Source organism: Papio anubis, chromosome 4, assembly GCF_008728515.1.
Source record: "Papio anubis isolate 15944 chromosome 4, Panubis1.0, whole genome shotgun sequence".
Taxonomy (NCBI): Eukaryota; Metazoa; Chordata; class Mammalia; order Primates; family Cercopithecidae; genus Papio; species Papio anubis.
Genome location: NC_044979.1, coordinates 125,552,679 through 125,575,471, shown reverse-complemented (window position 1 = coordinate 125,575,471; position 22,793 = coordinate 125,552,679). Strand labels below are relative to the sequence as shown.

General features: G+C 45.9%; 1 protein-coding gene across 1 annotated transcript in view; it reads left to right on the top strand.

Moving 5' to 3' along the window:
• Positions 1 to 4: 4 nt before the first annotated feature.
• The window catches only part of VOPP1 (VOPP1 WW domain binding protein), a 104,650-nt gene continuing 81,861 nt past the window's right edge, over positions 5 to 22,793 (top strand). The window contains exon 1 of the mRNA XM_003895970.5: positions 5 to 253. Within this exon, the coding sequence (XP_003896019.3) occupies positions 200 to 253 (54 nt within the window). The 5' untranslated portion in view covers positions 5 to 199. The remainder of the gene's footprint in view (positions 254 to 22,793) is intronic.

The window sequence follows — 22,793 nt, the reverse complement described above, 5'->3', positions numbered from 1 at the left end:
GGAGCGCGCGGCGGCCGGGGGCGGAGCGCGGCGAGGGCTGCGCGGCGTTCCCCGGCTCCCGCCTGCTCCCCGCCGGGCCCCCCAGCGCTCGCCGGCTCCCGGCTCGAGTCCGCCCGCCCGCGCGCCCCGCGCGGGGGCCAAGTCGCGAACCGCGCCTGCGACCCGGCGTCCGGGCGCGCCGGAGAGGACGCGAGGAGCCATGAGGCGCCAGCCTGCGAAGGTGGCGGCGCTGCTGCTCGGGCTGCTCTTGGAGGTAGGGGCTGGGGACCGGGCGCTGCCGGAGGCGCGGCTCCCACCATGCTGGCGGCTGGGGGCGCGCAGTTCCGAGGCGCCCGGGAGGACCTTGCCGGAGAGCGCAGACGGTGGAGCCACGGGGAGCCGCAGCCCTGCGCGCCTCCCGGAGCTGGGAGGTGCGGGACCCTGGTGGCTGGGAGGCTCCCGGCTCCGGTCCGCGCCTTCGTCGTTCCTTCGGTTTTCGCACCCCGCCCCCACCCTGCGGGTGAGCGCGTTTCCCGCGCCGGCGGTCTCCGTTAGCTCGGGGTGACCTTTGTGCACCGTCCGCCCCCTTTCCCAGCCTCGAAGGGCCGAGGGTCGGATGGACCCCGGGTAGCGGGGTGGTGGTGGTCCTCGGGCGCGGCGCAGGCGCCGAGAGTCCGGGGCGCCGGGCAGTTCGGGGTTAGGAAAGGATGGGTGCCGAGCCGGGATAAGGGGAGCGGGCGGAGGGGACTGTGGGGAAGTGTCGCTGGAGCTGTGGAGGTGAGCAGCGGGAGGAGACGTTCCCGCGTGTGAAAAGGAAGCGCAGCCTTCAGGTGCGGGGAGGAAATTCCGCGGAGAGCCTGGCTGGGTGGGGGTGCGGAGCCGAAGCCGGCGGGGAACTTGTTGAGCGGCTCCCGGTTGCGAGCGTCCGTGACCGCAGCCTTGGCTGGGACGGCGGCTGCTCCTGGCTGTGAAATTGCATCCTCGGATGGGGCCACCCACTTGTCACTAAAGCAGGTTCCTTAAAATGCGAACTAGAGGAATTCTGGGGTGTCCAGTCTGACACCCCAGACTGGGGTGTTCAACTTTCACCTCAGCTTTGCTATTCTGAAGGAAATTTGCATTAAATTAATGAAGTCAAAGTAAATAGATAATGAGTCCGAGTCCCATGCCTCTGTTTTAGGAAGTTGTGAAGCTTTGTCTTCCTTAATCGTTGGAGATTGGTGCTGGAAATTACTAGTTTGTCTTCGCCCTTTATTTAAAAGTAATTATTACAAAATGTTGGAGGAAAAGTGTTTTCCTGAAAGGAAGGCTGGCGGACGAATTTCTCCTTGCTCCAGGCTCCGCCATAGCCGAGACTTCCTGTTTCTGTTCGGAAATATTTCCCTAGCTTGGTATTTAATGTTTTCGTGGAGTGCTCTGCTTGCATTCTTTCCATTTGTTCAGAATTTTACAACCTTAGGAATCACATTCTCTGAGTGACTCACCATAGAGAACAAAGAAGTGGATCAGAGACCACTAATCACATGACAGCAGATGTGTATGTACCTTAATGTGTGTACCTACACTTGCAATCTTTATTTTTTATTTTATTTTATTTTATTTATTTATTTATTTAAATATTTATTTTTGGGACGGAGTCTCCTCCTGTGGCCCAGGCTGGCGTGCTATTGCGTGATCTTGGCTCACTGCAACCTCCGCCTCCTGGGTTCAAGCTATTCTCCTGCTTCAGCGCCCCGGTCGCGGGGACTACAGGCGCCCACCACCATGCCGGGCTAATTTTTGTATTTTTAGTAGAGATGGGATTTCGTCATGTTGGTCAGGCTGGTCTCAAACTCCTGACCTCAGGTGATCCACCCGCCTCGGCCTCCCAAAGTGCTGGGATTACAGGGTGAGCCACTGCGTCCGGCCCTGCAATCTTTTTTAATCAGCACTTGATTAAATTATTTAGCATTTCTTTCGTTCTAGTTTGTGCCACCCATGTCTCCCAAACCTTCTGTCTCAGTGGTTCTGAGCCCTATGTGTAGCCTAGACTGCCTCAGTGACTCCATTCTTTCTAAAATAGCTGTTCCGTTGCATAGGAATGTATCATCATAATAGGAGTTCAGATCATGTCTGCAAAGTTGGAACGACCTTAAAGGCAGAAGTGTAATGTAAAACTGAAACCTAAATGCTTAAGATGATACTTTCACAGTCAAATATTATTTGATTGGCCAGTTTTGTTTCAGAGGGGACAGTGTGATGTCACCCACTTTGACATGATTATCCTAAGTACCACCACTTTGTGCTGGAGAGGTGTCTCTCTGAGGAATTAAGGAGATTTCTTCATCATTCATCACATGAAGTTTCATGTATGAGATTTATATTTGAGATTTTTTCATCTCCGATGGGGTGCTCTGATGAGTACCTGTGATGCTTCTGAAGTTCTGAATCACATACGTGGATGTGCAGTCGCAGGTGTGGAGCATGTGCCATGGCAAATGACTGTCTTCAGGTTGAGTGCATAAAAGCAACCCAGGGAGCTCTTTGGTGGCTTCTGGCTTCTGACTGCTGGCTGCAACCTGGGACATTTGTCTTTGTTTCTTTGTTCTGCCTGAGCTGGTTTCAGTGTATAAATTTGCCATGTGGTTGATCATAAACTACTTGAAATTAAGGGGTGGACTTGTGGCAGTGGTGACTCTGTTCCCACCCCCAGCACCCTGTCCCTACCTAGCACCATCCAGAATCTCACATGCACCAGGGTTTGTGTTAGTGAGGGGTGCTTGAGTAGGAAGGGCAATCCAAAGACTGTTTTGAGAAGGGCTTTCCTTGCCTGCCTCACCATCTGTTTATAGAAATTTACTTACCTGTTAGGCATAGAACTGCATATTTATTTTTGCTTAGCAAACATTCATAGAGTGCTCCAGGGTAACTGCCAGGCACTGTTCTATAAATGTTACACATGTTATCTCATTAATTCTCCTAGCAATTACTTTGATCTTCATTTTTGTTTCAAATGGGAAGTGAACACTTAACACTGCTGTTAAGTGTGAGAGCTTAAGATGCTAACCCGGGCAGTGTGGTTCCAGTGTGTACCCTGCTGCGATGCTCTGCTTCCTCTGCCATCTGCGCACACAGGAACATGTTAGGAATTTGCATGCTCTACATCCCGAGGGCAGTGGTGGCCCTGGAAAGTGTATTCCCCTTAGAAACTCAGTCACCCTTCCTTAGAAAGACAATGTGATTCAGCCTACAAACGGTGACACTTTGAAGAGTGAAATCGGATGTTGTTAAGAACTGTGCCTGGACAGTGGCCATCACCAGGACTCTCCTGAGAAACCCTGGTTGTGTTCCCTTCCTGAAGCCCAGGCAGGGCTTCAGGGAGGAACCGGCAGCAGCTGACAGCACCATTCCTCCCCTAGGGAGGCTTCTTGGAAGCTCATTACTGGACTGACCTTTCTTTTCTATTAACTCAGAGTTTCCTATGAATTATATGTACAGCCAGTAAGGGCCCTGATTTTATCTCCCTTCTCCCCTGTTGCTCTGTGCCAGCTGGTTATAATCCAGGGACCCAGGCCACGAATGTGGCAGATTGTCAAGGGTGACTAAGATTAGGGAACCTCAGAGGCCTTTTTGGTTCATAAAATGCTAAGGTTCTATGCTTCTGTTCTGCCAGCTGGCTGAAGTGAGGTCCTGCAAACGGTCCTTATAAGAAGAGTGAAAGTACTAAGCTGTCTCCTAGTAGCCCTGCTGAAGTAATTCCTAGTGGCCTTCAGGCAGTAACTCCTTAGAAACTAAAAGGAAAAAAAAAGGTTTTAAAACTGACTACACTTCAGTTGAATCCTGGGAGTAATGAGGCCCTGAGCATGTGCACCTCCCCAGGGCTTTTTGTTACGTGCTTTGTTTTCTAGATATTGTCACTGCATTCTCTTTCTAGAGGTTTGGTTGTTGACACTTTTGAAATCTACTTAGTATTTGCTTGAAGGGCTCTGTTCTTACTGAAGTAAGCCCAGAAATGTGTAGTATACTACTTAGTGTAAAATTCACCAATACCAGTGCCCCAGTGCCTCTGCTTCCAAGGAGATAGACTCATTTTAGTGAAGGGACTGATCTCATTATCTTTCTGATCTTTCCCAGGAACCAAGAACTGGAAACGCTTAAGCCAGGTTGCCTTGTGCTTCAATACTGTTAGGCAAAAGAACAGTTCTTGGACTAGAAAAAGGAACAGTTGTCAGGCCGGGCACGGTGGCTCAGACCTGTAATCCCAGCACTTTGGGAGGCTGAGGTGGGCAGATCACGAGGTCAGGAGATCGAGACCATCCTGGCTAACATGGTAAAACCCCGTCTCTACTAAAAATACAAAAAATTAGCCAGGCGTGGTGGTGGGCACCAGTAGTCCCAGCTGCTCAGGAGGCTGAGGCAGGAGAATGGCGAGAACCTGGGAGGCGGAGCTTGCAGTGAGCTGAGATGGCGCCACTGCACTCCAGCCTGAGTGACAGAGCGAGACTGTCTCAAAAAAAAAAAGGAACGTTTGTTTCTTAGAAAGGGTTGCAAAGTGGACATTATCTTTGAACTAGGGAAAAATAATAAGATTACTGAGTATTTTTCTGAAGTTCTGTGTATTTTGATGCCTGGGAGTCTGGAAATTAGAACCGAGTTATGTTTAAGAGTATTTTTTGTCTCTTGCCAAATGTCTTTTGTGCCCTGGAATTCCAACAAATGTGGCAGTCCCTGGCTGCCAATTTCCTGAAATAAACCTTTCAGCCCACCCACTCTTAGAGTTTTTAGAAACCGAGCAACATGCAATTTGAATGAAAAAGAATCCTGCGGGGAGTTTACTGTCTCTGGAAGCTCCACTGGAGGCCAGGTGGTCATGGGTGAGAAGTGGCAGCAATAAATGAACTGGCTGGCAAGAGCTCTGCTCGGAAGTGGGGAAAGCCTGGGTCCAGGTGTCTGAGGAGGGCTGTGGGCATGGGGCCCAGACCTGGGCTTTCCTTGGTCTTTGCTTTCTTTTACTTTGGGCACAGCTATAAAGGCTAACTGGGGGGTAAATGACTTAGAAATATATGGCAAGGATAGGATTAGGCTAGTGCTCACTTGATTAGCTCCGCAGGGCAAGGACATTTCCTAGAACTCACTCTATCGTGTCCTCTTGATGAAGCTTCTCAGATGTCAGCTTCTCAGTGAGGTCTGTCTTGACCACCCTATTGAATATTTCTTCTCAGTTCTCTTCCTAGTCTACCTTACTCTGACCAGTATCCTCCTTTTCCCACAACTATCTTTAAAATACAACAGAATTTACTTTCTACCATGTAAGCAACTTAGGGGCAAAGGTTTTGCTCTGATTTATTGTTTGACGATATATCCTTAGCTCCTGGAACCATGCCTGGCACAGAGCGGGGACTCGATGGAGACTTGAGTGAGTAAAGCGGTCAGTGGTCAGGGCGCTGTGGGCAGGAGCGGAGTAGATGGGCAGTGGGAAAAGAAGAGGCAGTTGATTAGGGGCTGGAGGGCAGCAGAGCACCTCTAGTGATGGAAACTCACTGTGTCTTAAGACAAAGTATCAACTTTTGGGGGCAACTTCAGTTGTTCAAGTTTTCTGTAATATTGAGGAGAAATGACAGTATTTTCAGCCTGGTCCTAGGTCTGCACTCATGGGCTTTTCAGAAATATCACAATGACAGGCCCTCAGTCTTTTAACACAGCTGTGTGGTCCTCTTTTTTGTGTGTGTTCTTCTCCAGGCGTCACCTTCTGTTGTTTCAAAACGTGGTTTTGAATCATCTCACCATCCTCATAGCTGCAGTTTGAAAATTTTGGACTAGATAGTGATGGGGATGTTCTCAATATCTGAAAATGATTGGTCCTAGAAAAAGGCCACTTAGCCATTAATCCATGTGAATCAGGGATCAACATTTCCTAGTCAAAGTGGAAAAAAAGTTTGGTTGGGACTTTATTTTGAAAAAAAAAAATCAAATTATAAACATAAAAGTTAATTTCATCCTGAGTCGTCATTTTATTTTATTTCAAATCTATTTATTTATTTAGAGACATGGTCTCCCTCTGTCGCCCAGGCTGGCGTGCAGTGGTGCAATCTCGGCTCACTGCAACCTCTGCCTTCTGGGTTCAAGCGATTCTCCTGCCTCAACCTCCTGAGTAGCTGGAATTACAGGTGCACAGTACCACAGCCCAGCTAATTTTTGTATTTTTTTTTTCTCTTTGGTAGAGATGGGGTTTCACTGTATTGGTCAGGTGCTGAGTACTCATTTTAGAATGATGAGTCCATTTTGGGGGGATGGTGTAATTTTCCTGACAAAATTCTTTGATGCACGTAGGGCAGTCTTCACTTGATGTTGGACTTCAGTGGCATAATCATAGCGAAAAATTTTTTCCCCAGAATTAGTTGCGCTAGTCTGGAAACTCCCACCACCCCCATCTCCAGCTTCTCTTTGTCCTTTTTATTCATATCATTCTCCTTTGGGCACCTTTTGGTTCATATTAAATGGCTTGACTGCCAGATCTTTTGTCACTTTCACTGGCTTCATGAGCTGCTGCACCTTTGTGAGGTCTGCAGGGCCTGTTTGCTGTCTGTGTCTGCTATTTGGCTTGCACTCTCCTGTGATCTTGGGATCAGAGATTGGTTATGCTGCCACTGTTAAGTGGGCTGGGGTGAATCCAGTGTTGCTTGTGGTTTGTCCTGAAACCTTTGGTTTCCCTCCAGTTCCTCCCCATTGGCACTTACTTGAACAATAGGAAGTTCTGTTCTGTGGGTGTGGTCTGACTGGCAGCATCAGAACCTTTGGCCCTTGACATTAAGCAGATAAAATGATACTAGTGCGTCCTCCCACCTCCACCCCTGCAGCCAAGAGATTCACCCTGAGTTTGCAGTGAGACCGAAATCTTTTTAACATGTGCTGCTTGCTAACCCACCACATCTCATAATGGTTGTAGAGCTGTTTATTATTTTTTTAAAACCTAAATTGAGGACTTTATGTTGGTTCCAATTTCACATTACTTCATTCATCTCATCTACTTAAGCTTGTCACCATCTGTCTGAACACTATTTTTTAAAATCCAGTGTTCTGTATTGTTTTGTGCCATGGACTGATTTGATTATTATACTCCTGTTGGTTTTATCCAACTGATACAAACATGTTGAACAAAGCAGAGTCAAGTACAGAAATCTTTTCTGAGTGGAGAAGGATGACTGAGATTTTGACTTGGAGAGGAATGATATCCTTACTTTTAAAAAGTCAGTTTAATTTAATTTAATTTAATTTTATTTTTTTATTTTTATTTTTTGAGACGGAGTCTCGCTCTGCCGCCCAGGCTGGAGTGCAGTGGCCGGATCTCAGCTCACTGCAAGCTCCGCCTCCCGGGTTCACGCCATTCTCCTGCCTCAGCCTCCCGAGTAGCTGGGACTACAGGCGCCCGCCACTGCGCCCGACTAGTTTTTTGTATTTTTTAGTAGAGACGGGGTTTCACCTTGTTAGCCAGGATGGTCTCGATCTCCTGACCTTGTGACCCGCCCGTCTCGGCCTCCCAAAGTGCTGGGATTACAGGCTTGAGCCACCGCGCCCGGCCTCAGAGTTTAATTTTAAATGCTGATTTTGAAGTGCTTGATGATCTGTCCTTTGGTGAAAAGAGATCCAACAAATGAGAGCCTAGAATGTGGGAGCAGGGTGTCTAAATGCAAAGGTGATCTGCACTCAGATACTGTGGAGCAGTAGAGAAGAGACCTTGCAGAAGGCCATCAGATTCGATAATTGGCAAACAGTGACTTTCCCTTGTCAGGGTTAAAGAATCAAATGGTCAGTGAAGACAGGGAGGCAGTGACTAATACATATATATATATATACACAATTTCAGGAAGTGTAGTTATATCCTTCAAAACTGGCAACAAGAGAACAATGTCCTCAGACCAGAACAAAGAGATATTATCCTGTAAATCAGGTTTGAAATCGATCAGTTGCTTGCCTCAAGTATAGGGCATATCTGGTGGTTATTAGGAGTCACGGTTGGATAGTGCCATGACTGTGTATTACAGAATCTCAACTCCTTCTGAGTTGCCTGGGAGTCTTTGAAAAACTAACCTCCCACTGATGTTCACCTGTAAAGAGAAATCCCTCAGTGTTGCTGGAGGCCTTTTGGAGGATTCCCTACTTGGTCTGGAACTCGTGGCCCAGAGTGGATTAACAGAATACTTATGTTGTCAGTCATTCCCACGCAAGTTTCCTGTGCCCAGGTGGCTGCATACCTGCGGACGGGAGGGAGGGTTTCCTTATCCTGTTGATTAAAAAGTGTGTTTGCTTGTTAGTGTCTGTGACTAGATTAAGAAGAAACTTGTCATAAGCGTCTACAACAAGGGAAAGCAAGATTGTGATTATGATCATAGTTGGCTCTTAATTTCTGCCCTAAGTAAGATTAAAAAAAAAAAAAAAAGGGTCCATAACCATCTCTTCTCCTAGGATGGTTGAGCAGCTACTCAGGTGACAGCTTGACTATTTTTTTTTTTTTTTGAGATGGAGTCTTGCTAGTTTGACTTTTAATACTGGGAGGAAAGATGAGTGAAACTCTTTAGCTCTTTAGTTGGCCTCATTCTCTTGTTTTGTGAGCTGAATGTCATCAAGGGCCAAAACGTGGTATTCTGGAGCGGGTGGGGATGGATCCTAAACCCTTATGGGGAGCAGGGAGAAGAGGAGAGCGAGAGTGAGAGAGAGAGAGAGAGAGAAAGAGAGAGAGAGAGAGAGTTGATGAGATTATTATTGAAGAATGTACTAGTTCCTAGTTCCTCCTGCTTCCCTTTAGTTGGAGAGAAAAAAACCAGGCCTGCGGAAGCTGTGAAGCCAGGTCCCTATAGCCTAAGGGCAGCTGTGTAAAACAACATCGGGTTCCCTTAGATTAAATCTCTGCAATCTCTGTTCTCTGCTGCTCTCAGAATAACTTCCAAACACTGTTTTTCCACCTTAGAATTTCTTCAGGAATTCTCCTTTCTTTCCTCTCAAATTGAGCAGCTTTCTCTAGCTCAAAAGTTGTCAAAATTTTGGCTCTTATACTCTCTTATGCAATTTTCAAAAACTATATACCTTCTCATATAATTTTAAGTGGAACATACAGGTTAAGCAACCCTAATCTGAAGTTCCAAAATCCTAAGTGTTGCAAAATCTGAAACTTTTTGAGCGCCAATGTGACGCTACAGGTGGGAAATTTCACACCTGACCTTATGTGACAGATCACAGCCAAAACATTGTTTCATGCACACAGTTATTAAAAATATTGTGTAGAATTATCTTCAGGCTATATGTGTAAGGTGTATATGAACCAAATGAATTTCATCTTTAGACTTGGGTCCCGTCCCCAAGGTATTTCACTGTGTATTTGCAAATGTTCCAAAATCCAAAGAAATGCAAAATCCAAAACACTTCTGGTCCCAGGCGTCTCAGGTAAGGGATACTCAACCTGTGTGATCTTGTTTATCGTAGATTTTAAATGGTTACAATAGATTTGATTTCTCATGTATTGTAAACATTGTTAAAAATTAAACTATAACATCACTTTTTTAATGTGTTCAGTGGAATCTAAATACCATTAGCAATTTGATACTGATTATCATTCTTTTAAAAATATGCAAATAATCTTCTCTAATGGTTGCAAATACAGCATTCCTTTTTTGATTTTCTATTTTCCCTATAGAATTTTCTTCTAATGAAATATATTTATGCTTGAAAGTCTATTTTTGATCTGTCATTTTTTGTAACAAAATGTGTATCCAAATTAATTTTTAAAATATTTCCTCAGATATACCTCCAAAAAATTTAAAAATGACTAATTGATTTATCATTTTTATTGCACATTTGATTGACACTGTTCATGTATTACCAATTGAATATTATTAAACATAAACAGTAAAATTTACTGGAAATACATTTCCGAGTGAGATGGATGAGGATACTTCAAGTTAGGGCATGTATAACTGATGGAAATGGAAAGAGTTTCATGTTGAACTTCCGAGTGATGTGCCCAAAGCGCATAGTAATCTACAATTAGGTCATCTTTCAATTTAATTGAAAGCAAAGAATTTGAAACCAGTTGAGATGCAAGGCGTGCGTTGACAAAAATTCTCCCCTTGACCAGGCTTTGGTTAGGATCCTCTGAGCCCTCTTCTCACTAGGCCTCCACCATGCCCTCTGTGTCTGTCCTCAGTGGAGCTCAGTTTCAGCAAGAGTCCTGCCAAGTCATCCCCTCACCCTTAATATGTCATCACCTTAGGCTGTCTTCAGCAAGAATTCCTCCTTACTTCTACCCATCATGCCTCTCCTCTCGGCAATTTTGTATCCATTGACCCCCTCACTCTGCTCCTTGGCTGTGAATTCACACTCATTTTGGTTTGTATTTGGAGTTGAGCTCAGTTTCCCTTCTGTGTTGTGATAGGTTAACCCCTATTGCAATAGTCTTGAATAAAGCCTTACCATTTTGATAAGTGTCAGAACAATTTCTCTTTAATAATGTCACTGCCGGTATTTTCAGTGGCCTTAGATTGGTACCTTAGAGAGTTTTTAGTTCTGGACCAGCACATCCCAGTAAGACTAGAAATGGGAGGGAGGTGTGCCTTTCTTTGTAAAAGGGGAGAAGGGTGACTGTAAATGGGGAATTAGCGCTGTCACTTGACCAGCATCTGGATCAGGGCCTGTGTTTCAGGCAGTCAGCTTTAGGAAAGCAGACCCGTGGAGGTTGAAGGTTTGGAATTCGAATCCTTTAGCAGTATGGAGGAGTGCCCTTGGAAAGCTTTCAGTGTCTACAGAGACTTCCTTGCCATTCCCAGCTTTGGCTGTACATTAGAATGAGGTAGGGAGTTTTGAACAATTACCTGCACCTGGAGCCTAGGCATCTTTATTTTTTAACAGATGAACATTGCTTCTGATGCATAGATGAGGATCAGAAGTCTTCATCCAGCCCAGCAGACTGAACTGACTGCTGTGGGTCCTGAAGGCACCATACTTTCACTTCCTGTTTTCCCATCCCTTTGGCCTTGCCGTTTCAACCCCCACCATAATTGAAGACCCTCAGGTGGTATCATGGAAGGCTATTCTGATTGTGCACTCAGGTATGAGTTAAGTGCCTGACTTGGGCAAGCTGTTCCCTGGGCAAGCACTCCCACGTGCTCTGAGCTCAGATACTGTAATTGCCTGTCTTTTTTTTTTTTTTTTTTGGGGGGGGGGGGGGGGGGGGGGGTGTGAATTCTTTTTTTTTTTTTTTTTTTTTTTTGAGACAGAGTTTTGCTCTGTCACCCAGGCTGGAGTGCAGTGGCGCGATCTTGGCTCACTGCAACCTCCGCCTCCCGGGTTCAAGTGATTCTCCTGCCTCAGCCTCCCGAGTAGCTGGAACTACAGGTGCCCACTACCACACCCGGTTAATTTTTGTATTTTTAGTAGGGACGGGGTTTCACTATATTGGCCAGACTGGTCTTGAACTCCTGACCTTGTGATCCGCTTGCCTGGGCCTCCCAAAGTGCTGGGATTACAGACGTGAGCCACCATGCCCGTCCTGGTCTGTGAATTCTTTAGACCTTAAGCTCCTAGAGGACCTGTCTGTTCCAGAAGGGTTTGACACAGTGAGGGGGATGGGATTGGGAGCTTGGGTGTAGAGGTTAGCCTTAGGAAGGGGAGTGGGGGTGTGAGGAAGGAAGTAAGGAGGTCATCAAGAGGGAAGGTGCATATAGACTTGAAGTTCAGTGGGGAAAGGTTGGTGACCCAGGTGCGATGTCAGGAACTTTGCATTGAAGTAAGCCACAGAGATAAGCTGGGAAGGACTGGGGCCTCTAGCTCATAGTGAAGGTCGCACAGCGATTGTGGTGAGGGCCCTGGGAAGCAGCGATTCTGCATCTTCTAATTTCTCTCATGCTTCTGTCTCTCTCTGTCACTGTAAAGACTCTTGAGATTACATTGGGCCCACCTGAATTACCCAGCATAATCTCCTCATTGTAAGATCCTTAACTTAATCACGTCTACAAAGCCCCTTTTGCCACCTAAGGTGACATTCCCAGGTTTGGTGGATTAGGATGATGACATCTTTGTGGGCAGGAGGGGGGCATTAGTTTGCTTGCCACGAGGTTGGAAAAAATATTACTTAAAATGGATATTATAGTGAAATCACTTGTAAAGGTTTTTTTGTTTTCGTTTGTTATTTGAGACAGAGTCTCACTCTTTTGCCCAGGCCGGAGTGCAGTGGCATGATCTCGGCTCACTACAGCCTCTGCCTCCCAGGTTCAAGCGATTCTCCCACCTCAGCCTCCCAAGTAGCGGGGACTACAGGCATGTGCCATTATCCCCAACTAATTTTTGTATTTTTAGTGGAGACAGGGTTTCACCATGTTGGCCAGGCTGGTCTGGAACTCCTGACCTCAGGTGATCCGCCCTCTGCGGCCTCGTGCAATGTTGGGATTACAGGCGTAAACCACTGTGCCTGGCCAGTAAAGATTTTTATACTCCATTGCCACATTCTGAGGTTCTTCCGTGGGGCTGATATGGGTGTTGGAATGAGTGAGAACTTGCCGGTTCCACTGCATGTGCCCTGGGTTGGGATGGAGTCATTAACATAGGTTGCAGGTCTGTTTTATGCTTTGAGTTCTTGATAGAATGACACAGGAAAAATATGTGTTGGTTTTATTAATAGCTGGGCACCCCAGTGGAAGATGAGATTCACCTCTGACTTTCTGAATTGCATGAGAAGATAAATTGCAGATAGGGAGAAGGCTTTCTCTCATAATGAGAGCCTTGGACAGATTGAGATCACAGGTTACTTGATACAATTGATGCTTTTATCACTTCCTGGCAGAAAAGGAGCAGGACTTCAAAATCACGACATCTGGGCCCTGGTGAGCTGAGCCAGGCATTAGACGGTCAGTGGTGGTGGCCTATTGGTCGACCCGATGGCAAACGGTCAGCTCTGGGGCAGCGGCTGCTCTCAGGGGCTTGCTAATGGGCAGTGCTCACGTTCCTCCATAAGATGGGAAGGGTAGGCATCCTAATTAGGAGTCTCTGGTCCCTTTCTGAGTGTCAGCATGACCGAGTGATGTATTCAGAGAAGCTGCCAAGAGTGGAAGTAGATTTATTTAGTGATGATTGTCACCACTAGAATCAGTACCGTTTTTAACTACCACCCTGTTTATCAGAATTTAGTTGTGTGTATGGTTGTTCTTTTGATGGATGGCTCAGGATCCCATTGAAGCCATCAGTCCAGAGGATGAGGGACCAGACTAAAACGCCCTGGACACTTAGTGACTTACATATAGCTAAGTTCTTTGCAAAGCTTTGGGCACAAATAAAATTAGTACAATTAAGTCTTCAGAAGGAAATGCAGGATGGTATTAAACTTCTCAGTGAGGCTATCTTGTCACTAACCTTGAACACTGACCTTTCCTTTGCTTTCTTCTTTGGTTTTTAGCAACTATGCATTATTATTGCTGAAAAGGTCTCAGAACACTAAACTAGCTCTTTGTCAGTCAGCTTTACTAATGATGCCAGGGTTTGGTGTTCACTCTGTAGCCATGCTGTGTTTGAGGCTGTATGTGGTCTGAAGTTTTTACTATGTCTTTTGGGTCTTTGTCTGCAAGGAGCCTGGGGTGGGACATGGATGGATGGGTGGGTGGATCTGGGAGGTAAAGAGACTTCACAGTACCTGACACAGCACGGTAGCCTCTGGACAGGGATGCCTGGGCTCTCTGGAGGCTGAGCAGAGATGGTTGGAATGCATTAGCAGGGTATTTCTGGGGTGGCAGGTCCTCTCCCTGATTAAATCATCATCTGTCACCCTTGCAGGTGTACACACCCGAACAAGTAAGCAGGTGAGAAACACATTATTTGTATGAGTTTTCATTTAGTTGTCTGAGGGAAGTTTAAAGAACATATTAAAAATATGAAGGATATTCTTTTTCTTAAAATTCAGCGTTCTTTTGTATTTAATTTTTTGACATACAACAAGCTGCACATAATTAATGTATACAACTTGATGAGTTTGGAGATAAGTATGTACCCATGAAACCACCTCCACAAGTTATGCATAAGCCTCTAAAAGTTTCTGCCTGCCCTCTGGTTATTATTATTATTATTGTGTGTGATAAGGTCTACCCCTTAGCAGATTTCTAAGTACACAGTAGAGTAGTGTTAACTGCAGGACCTTTGCGGCACAGCAGCCCTCTAGGACTCACTGATTTGCATAACTGAAACTTTGTACTTTTTGACAAACACCTCATTTCCCCTCCTCCCAACCCCACGCAACACCATTCCACTCTCTATTGAAGGATTTTCTTGTCTGTCTCTACTTACAGTGCCCCACAGAGTACTTATTAAACTGCGTATTGATTAGAACGTCTTTGGCCCTCAGTGATAGGAAACCCGATTCAAATAGTGCACACTTGGAGGAAGTTTATTATTTGGCATGGTTAGGAGTCCTCCTGTTGGAGTCCCCGGACCTGGGTTGTTCAGAGGCTCTGCACACCCTTGCATTTGCACCTTCCATTCTGCCATTCTCTGGGGTTGGTCCTGCCCTTGTGGTCACATGTGGGTTGCAGCAGCTTCTCATAAAATGCGAATCAGTCAGCATTCAGCATGTCTTTCTTATGTATGTGTTTTGTTCTCTCGTGGCTGGTCAGTGCTACTTGGCCCCTTCCTTTTCCCATCCCCACAATATTCCAATATTTTCTAATGGGGCACTCATTTTGGGTGGGGTTGGTGTTAGATGGGTCCTGAAGAATCGGTATTTTCAGGTTATGAAGCCAGTGATTGAAATATGAACAGACATAGGAGCCTTCTTGCTAGCATATGGGTTTTTTTAAGTCCTTTTTTTTTTTTTTTAAACATCTTATGTTTGACTATTTTTTAAAACTTTCCAACCTTATTTTATTTCTCTAGATGATGGTGGCAGTGTGATAAGCAGCACTTAGCAGGTGCTTGCCGTATGACAGCATTGTTTTAAGCACATGGCTTAATCTGTGAAGCCGTCCCACCCCTGCCCCAGGCTCCGTGCTGCCCTCCTGTCCATTTTGCAGATGAGTGGACTATGGCTCAGGAGACTGAGGCTTTCTCAAGATTTTCTGTAGTCGGACCTAGCATTCAAACCCCAGCAGATTGACTTGCCAACCTACAATAATGAAAGGGGTCAGAATCTGATTTGAAGAGCATTTAAATAAGTGCAAAGTGTGAGATAGGCCACTCAGAAACACCAACTCCAAAGAAATGGAGTCAGTTTTCTGAAGTAGGAAGTGAAGGCTTCATTTATGTGGGCGGAGACGGGAGTTTTTAGCAGGATTACATTATTCATACAAGGTTGGTATGTAGGTTATAGCAATTTAATTGACTATAGGTGGTGTTTCTTTTTGGGGAGGGGATGTTTAACATTTTCTTAACAGAAGGTGTAATAGTCCTGGGTTTTTTTTCATCTGGTCTAAGCGAAGCAGGGCAATGGAGGGGGAGTTAATCTATAGCAGGGGTCATTAATTCAGAGGGCAGGAGGCTTTTGACCCTGACATGGTTTAATTCTCTTTAGCTGATGTACAGAACAAGAAAAAGAAGAAAATGAGTTAATCTATAATCTGAGAAACATAAATTGTAACCGTATGGGACTCAGATCACAGTTGCATTTCTCTCAAAGCTTGAAGTGTTTTGGGGGTGGGTTCCAACAGCTTTTAGGTTTGTTTGTTTTCACAGACTTCAGAGTGTGTTCTTAAGGGCCCCAATGTATAAAGTTTATATAATAGCATTTTCCTCTTTGAGGCTCCATCATGGCCTGTGCCGGAGGGAGTTCCTGTTGCTGTTCACGTTATGCATTTTGGTTATTAAGAGACTGAGAAACTCAATCATGTTATCCTAAGTAATGTGTCTTTATTACAAATAGGATGTGGAAATTTGGAAGATGAGAATTTTGGCTCATGGAATCCAGAAGCGGATGAACAGGTCTATGAACTGGAGGGTGGCTTAGGAAGGAACTGGCAAGGCTCACTTTGTGGCCTTGAGACCTGGTGGAGTGAGTCAGGGTCATTGTCCTGCTGGGCTGAGCTCCTGCCTCTCCCACCTCCTCCTGCCTTGCTAGGTAGCCTGCACTCGCCCAGCCCTTTGTGGCAGGCTGGACTCAGGAGGTCTCAGAGGAAGCTCAGCAGGTAGCTGGGAGAGAGCAGAGGCTGCCATTAGGGGCAGTAGGTGAGTGCAGCAGCTTTCTGCTTCATACACTGAGTGCTTGGGGCCCCACATAGGTAAGCAGCAGAGGGGCTTCCAGCACACACCCGTGTTCTTATTATCATATACAGGTTATTAGAGAGGGGAAATATACGGGGAAACAACACATGGAAAAGAAAACAAGTGAGTTTTGCTGATGGCTATTGGGGTTATTCATTAGTTTATATTTATTTGCTCTGTGCTGCGTTCAGCAGAGCTCACTGAAGGGAGTCCAGCATAAGCAGTCTCTGTGATACTACAGTCCCCGAAAGGCTTTTGTAAGCAGGAACTATGTAAGCAAAATTTAGTTTATTGTTTCAGAATTCTCATAAAGAATTATGTTCCCAGCAGAGCCTCCTGCTGTGTGGTAATTGATGACTACTACCATATTTAATAATAATGAGGTGTACACTAGTGAAATGAAGAGGAGCCTATGCCTGAGGAGCTCTGATACTTAGGAAAAGGAGAAGAGCTGCTTAGAACAATACCGTAGACCCAAATGGCACGACTACTAAGAGCTGGATCTTACCTGGCACCTAAAATGTGCCGTGCAGTGTCCTAGTGGTTACCCCCACTGTGTCCCTCACGGTAACCCTGGAAGCTACGTATTGCCGCTCATTTTACAGATGCACAAAGTGAGATTGAGAAGTTAAGGGATTTAGCAAAGGTCATCTGTGCAGTGAAAACAGGCAGTAGTTCTTTCCAGCTTTCACATGTGAGGAAACAGTAGTGCTAAAAGTGAGCATTTGTCATGCAGTCTGCTTCCCTGGGGCCAACGATTGAGCTGGGGGTGGTCGGGAGGCACAGGAGGGCAAGCTGTCCATGCAGAGCACCCTCCCTCCCCTGTCCCTTCCCCCTTCACGCTTGGGTCCCAGTCCTGTGCTTTGCTTCCGTCTCTCCTTTTCCCTCCACTACTTCTCCAAGTTCTACAGGCGGATTGGAAATTTATTTTAAGACTGGTTCCTTTTTAAAAGTATATTTCTGTATGTAACTTAAGTTTCTGATGGATTTTTCTTTTGGCCTAGAGGCATGATTCAGTGTAGTGGTTTAATTTGTAAACAGCATCTTTCACCTGATTTTCTCCTTCTTGAGATGCAGCAAAAAGCAGCCACCTCGGTAGCTTTCCTTCTCTATTCCCAGACCCTCATCTCAGCCTCAGATGCTGATGTCTCCTGGGCTTGGGTGAGGTCTTCCTTCTCTCCTTATTCTGTGAAAAATCCTGGGGAATCTCATCTACATCTAAGTCTTCAATGACAGTTGTTTATATGAATGTCTCCAAAATCTATGTTTCTGGCCCAAGAATTCCCTGCTGAGCTCCAGCCCCTATCAACCCAGTTGTCTAACAGAGACCTCCTCCAGGGTGGCCTGGAGGCCTCAGACACTGAAGCAGAGCTCACCCTTTCCCCAAAGCTCTGCCCATTGGTTCTATGTCAGTCTGTGGCACCACCACCCATCCAGGACAGTGCTCCAGAAACCCTACCATGCCTGCATCCTCTGCAACCCAAGTTCTGTGATTTTATTTTACTCCTTAAAGTTTCTAGAATGTGCCTCTCCCAGGCCCCGTTTTCTGTATTCCTGACTCAGTTCAGGCCATTTTCCTCATGGATAGTCCTTGGGATGTTTCTCCTCCATTCTGCCCATGTGAGCTTTCGAAACCTTTGTCTGATCTGTTACTTTTCTTCTTGAAATCCGCTAATGGTGCCCTATTGGCCTATGGGAAAAATTCCAGTCACCGTCAAGTTAGTTCCCAGTGCTCTTTAGTGCCTTGTGAGATCCTGAAGGGAACGAGATAGAGCTGCCCTCTCCCGACCTTGGCAACTCCACAGCCCTTGCCCTGAACCGGGTGCTATATTAGAAAAGGAGGCAGCAGGCATCACACATGTGTAACCTTGTTTCATTTTAGGATTGACCAGCCACTTGAAAAGTTTTAGAGCCTATCTCTCAACAAGAGATAAAACTCTTACTGGCATACCTCTCTGTCTCTCTTCTTTACCAGTAATCACAATTTTGGATAAGCTTTTGCATTTTTGCAACCATGAAGGATGGTAAAGAAAGAGGTCTAATATGGTGAGTCTTGAGCAGGGCAGGTAACAGCTACAGTTGCCAAGATGGATCCCTCCAGGACGTGCCTTCCTCAGCGTGGTCTTTGTCAATGTGTCCCCTGAGTTGTGCAGTGCAAGCCTGTGCGGCTGAACAGGAGAGACTTGGGAGCAGCCCTGCTGTGCGGCTGCAGTCTGAAAGGAAATGATGCCTGGTTGCTAAGCCTAGGAAGAGGGTGAGTGTCTGTGTGTGTGTGTGTGTGTATAGAGTGGAGGGGAAGGGAGCACAGAGATATCAGGGGAACTAGGGCTTAAAGATGGAGCTCTTTTTCTGAGATATGATGGAAGGAAGCAGTCGTGCTGTGTGTGTGGTGGGGGTGGGGTGGGGTTGCAGGGATTGAGGCCAGGGAGTGGCGGCTTCTGGAAGGGTTGAAAAAAGTATTTACTTTTGACCCCCAATTTGTATCATTGGTTTCGTTAAGGGATATAGTTAAACCAAAACCAGAACTGTTAGGCCTAGATCTATAATCTAAATACTATTTATTTTATGGTAAATGGGTTGGAGTTTACAGTCAAGCCTAGTGACCTTTGGGTCTTACAGGAAAACAGCCCGTTGCTCCCCAGACTAGTCTTTTTATTTTCCTCACTGTGGGAAGCAGGCCCCTTAAAGAGGTTTTTACTGGTGACTCCTCCCAAGTGCTGCAAAAGTGGAAATGAAACTGTATCCCCAATAAAATCCTGTTAGGTGTTGAAACTGTTAGGAGCTACATTAAAAACTGTCTCCCACAAATTCCCTTTTTGAAAAACCAAATTCATGAATCTAAATATAAAAATAGCCTGTATAACAGATGAACTGCAGCTCCTTTCCAACAATGCCTCCTGCTAGGGCAACACATATATTAGAAATGAGATTATGAGATATAATTAACTCATCTGCCTATGCTGTTGCTCTTTGAATGTTTCCAAGTTTATTTTAGGAAGATTGACAGTCATAATTATATTGTCAAGCATTTGTCATTTTTGCTGTAGCAACAACACTGAAACCCAGACAAAAAGCTCCCACCTGACTTTGATTGGAATGGTGCAGCGGACAGATTTCAGTTGCATGTCTTTTCCTAAAGTGCCTTAGCATTTGTCAGCAATTTGCAGCTAGCAGCGTGTATAATTTTTTCTTTGGGTTCAAGAGTTTAGTCTAGGAGGAAATCCTGTCATGTTGCCATAGTGCTTCGTCACCTTTCTGGGTTGAGCACAGCTGAGTGACTCAGCCCCTGGGAGGTCTCCTAGGAGAACAGGCTCCACTTGCTGCCTCCTCACTAGCTTCTGCGTGAACTCTGTGCCGGCAACCTGGTGAAGAGACTCCTGCCTTCGAGGGGCCGGGGCTTCAGGACCTGAGTGCCCCCCATTGTTGGAAGGCGGTGTCATGTGGTAGGAAAAGGGCAACTTTGGAGCCACACAGACCTGGTTCCAGCACTTTCTTTTTGAGGCATCAGTCACTTGGCATTTTCCTAGACTTCATTTGTCATCCTGGGAAAATCATGCTTGTGTTGCTGGGCATGTGTAAGCATGGAGATCCTGTGTGAGTGTATAGGTCTGAAAAATAATGAGTGTCTAATAAGGGGTAGCTGGCATCCTTAGTATGTGTCATCTGCTTTCTGATAGAGGCAGCCATTTGATTTAAGACAAAAATGGGAAACTATTTCCCACCCCATTCCTATGAAGAGAACCGCATTTTATGATAGTCTGAGCTTCTTGAGAGAAGAGGCATTTTGTACAGAGGTTTTAAAATCAGCTAAATTACCTTCTTTTTGTCATTGCTGTTTCTGAATCCAAAAGGTGCTTATATTTGTCCGTCTTACCCAGTCCCTCAGTGGACTGTCTTGCCCTGCAGTGCATGTTAATAACTAGCAGAGGCACAGACCTCGACCCTTGTAGGTCCACTGCTTCCTTTTCCACGGGGTCACTGGTCCCTGACTTGGCTAACCTGTCTCCGAGGGCTTTCCCTGCACCTCTACACCTTGTCAACACCTTTTTTTTTTTTTTGGACACAGTCTCACTCTTGTTGCCCAGACTGGAGGCTCACTGCAACCTATGCCTCCCGAGTTCAAGCGATTCTCATGCCTCAGCACCCCAGGTAGCTGCGACTGTAGGCATGCGCCACCATGCCTGGCTAATTCCTGGATAATTTTTGTATTTTTAGTAGAGACGGGGATTCACCGTGTTGGCCAGGCTGGTCTCGAACTCCTGACCTCAAGTGATTCGTCTGCCTGGGCCTCCCAAAGTGCTGGGATTACAGGCGTGAGCCACCCTACCCAGCCTTCAGCATGTATTTTGTATTTGATAATTTCCTCCTTCAGAGTTTTTCTGCTTTTCCTCCCATGGCATGTGAGATGAAAAAGAGGCCCTCTTCCTCCACCTCAGCCCTGACAGGTCACCGTGTTGAACCCTTCCCCACTTGGAGTTTCTTTTCCTTTTTCCTAAGGAAAGGGGGAAAAACAAGGTGACCTATTCCATTTCTAGAAATGGAATAACTAGACCAGAGCTTATTGACAGAGTTCCTGAGGGAAAGAAACACCAAGTGTTTGTGCATTTAATCCTTTGCATCTGATGGGAGAATTGACTTTCAAGGCATGCTTTGGGGAGCTCTCAGAACCCGATTTTGAAGGGAAAGCATTTTGTGCTGTTTCAGCCCCATGGGACGTATTTGCCAGCACAGGTGTGTGGTGTGCACATGGAGTTCTGGTGCTCCATGTTCTAACATTCCAGGACATTACTTTGATGTCAGTGAAAACTTTCATTGACTCTAGGAGCGATGAAACAGCAGCAAGCATGGCAAATAGGTTTATTTCACGTGAAGCCTTGCTCGTCTTATTGGTAGCGACAGCTCGGAGTGCCTTGCTGTAGAGAAGTCTGGAAAAATGCAGTGGCTGATGAGGGAAGTTATGTCTGGGTGGATGGTAGGGCTCATGGTTCGTTGTTTTCTCTGCATAACAGGAAGATAATTTGCCAACCCAACTGGAGTACTCAGCATCTTCATGCTGTCATGTGTCCCTTTGCCTGTCACCATGCCCTTCCGTCTTCTAGGGCTGTCCTCACTGCCTGTCTCTCAGTTCTCATTTTAGATACAGCCTTCTCCAGGAAGCCTGCCCTGATTCATTCAAGCCAATGTAGTCTCTGACTCTAAAATTTCATTATTTTATTATGAAAATAAGCCTAATGCATTCTAATTGTGGAATAATTGAAAAGTAGAAAAATATATAGACACGAAAACAGATCATGTTTTCTTTCCTTCCAGCCATTTTCTGTGCAGTTTTCATACACTGGTTGTTAACATGTACCCAATCATGCATCCTGCTGTCATGAGCACTTCCATTCCATTAAAAATTACCCATCAGCCCGTTAGCGGCTGAAACTTCACGATAGGGCTAATGATGGACTCGCGAGTGCTCCTGACATTGAATATTTAACTTGTTCCCATTTTTGTATGTTGTAAGAATGCTGAAATGAACATCTTTGTACATTTTGGACTTTTTTAAAGGATGGATTTCTAGAAATGGAATGACTAGACCAGAGCTTACTGACAGATTTAAAGACATCTGATACATCTTTCCAGACAGTAAACTTTCAGAAAGCTTTTTTTCAAACCAAATTTATATTCCCTCCAGTAGTGTACGAGACCATGGGGTTAAACATTCTATCATTGCTTCTTAGGGCAAAAATAAGTGTTCCCTGTGTTACCAGGTTTGGATCTTCGCCCTTATTTATGTGCACTTAGGTACATTTGTTTACAATCTGTGTTGGCAGATTTTCTCTCCAGAGGGTGGCACCTGCCAGACTGCAGCATCTAGTGGCTGCTGTTGGGCTGGTGTCGCACCCTTGGTTTTTACGGCAGCCTTATTGCTATGCCAGGAAGTGGATTCTGCCAGGAGTCCTTGGACTGATGCAGTGAAGAAAATGCTGTTCCCTCTCCCAGGCGCTGGCATTGCCAGGGCCCTCTCTTGTTCTGGGGAGTAGCACCTGTGCACAGCTCTGCAGTTCCCTTGGCCCGGCCCGTGGTGGCACTCAGGCTATCATGCTGAGGAGAGGCCTGGCTCATGATGTGGATGACCAGGGACTGTTGGTTTTCCTGGTCACTGTAGGCAGTCTCTGCAGTGACCATGATGGGGGTGGGGGTGGGAAAAAGTCTTTTTCCAAGCAAGATCTGAGAGCACCGCTCATGGAGGAGGGGAGCAATGGCATTTTAATATGTGGGATTTTTGTAAAGGGGGATATCTTGCAGAATGTGTGCATACTTTCTTGTCTGGAAAGAAGGAGGTGTTCTTTGTGTAAGTGGATGTGTGCCTGGAGTGTACTGTTTGGGGAAAGGAAGTAGATGAGCTTCTGCTCATTGCAGGTGCTTCTTCCGCTTGTTTCTATTCCCAGGGTAACTGCCCAGGTCCCAAGGTACACGACTGGTCGCACTGCAGAGTGTCTGCCAGTGTGTCCCGCCCCTGCCGACCACCTGCAGCAGACGGCTGGATGTGGAGCAGAGCCTTTTTTTGAGAGTGGAGAAAGGGAAAAGGTCTCTGTAGAAGATTGAAGTCTGGTTTAGTCCCA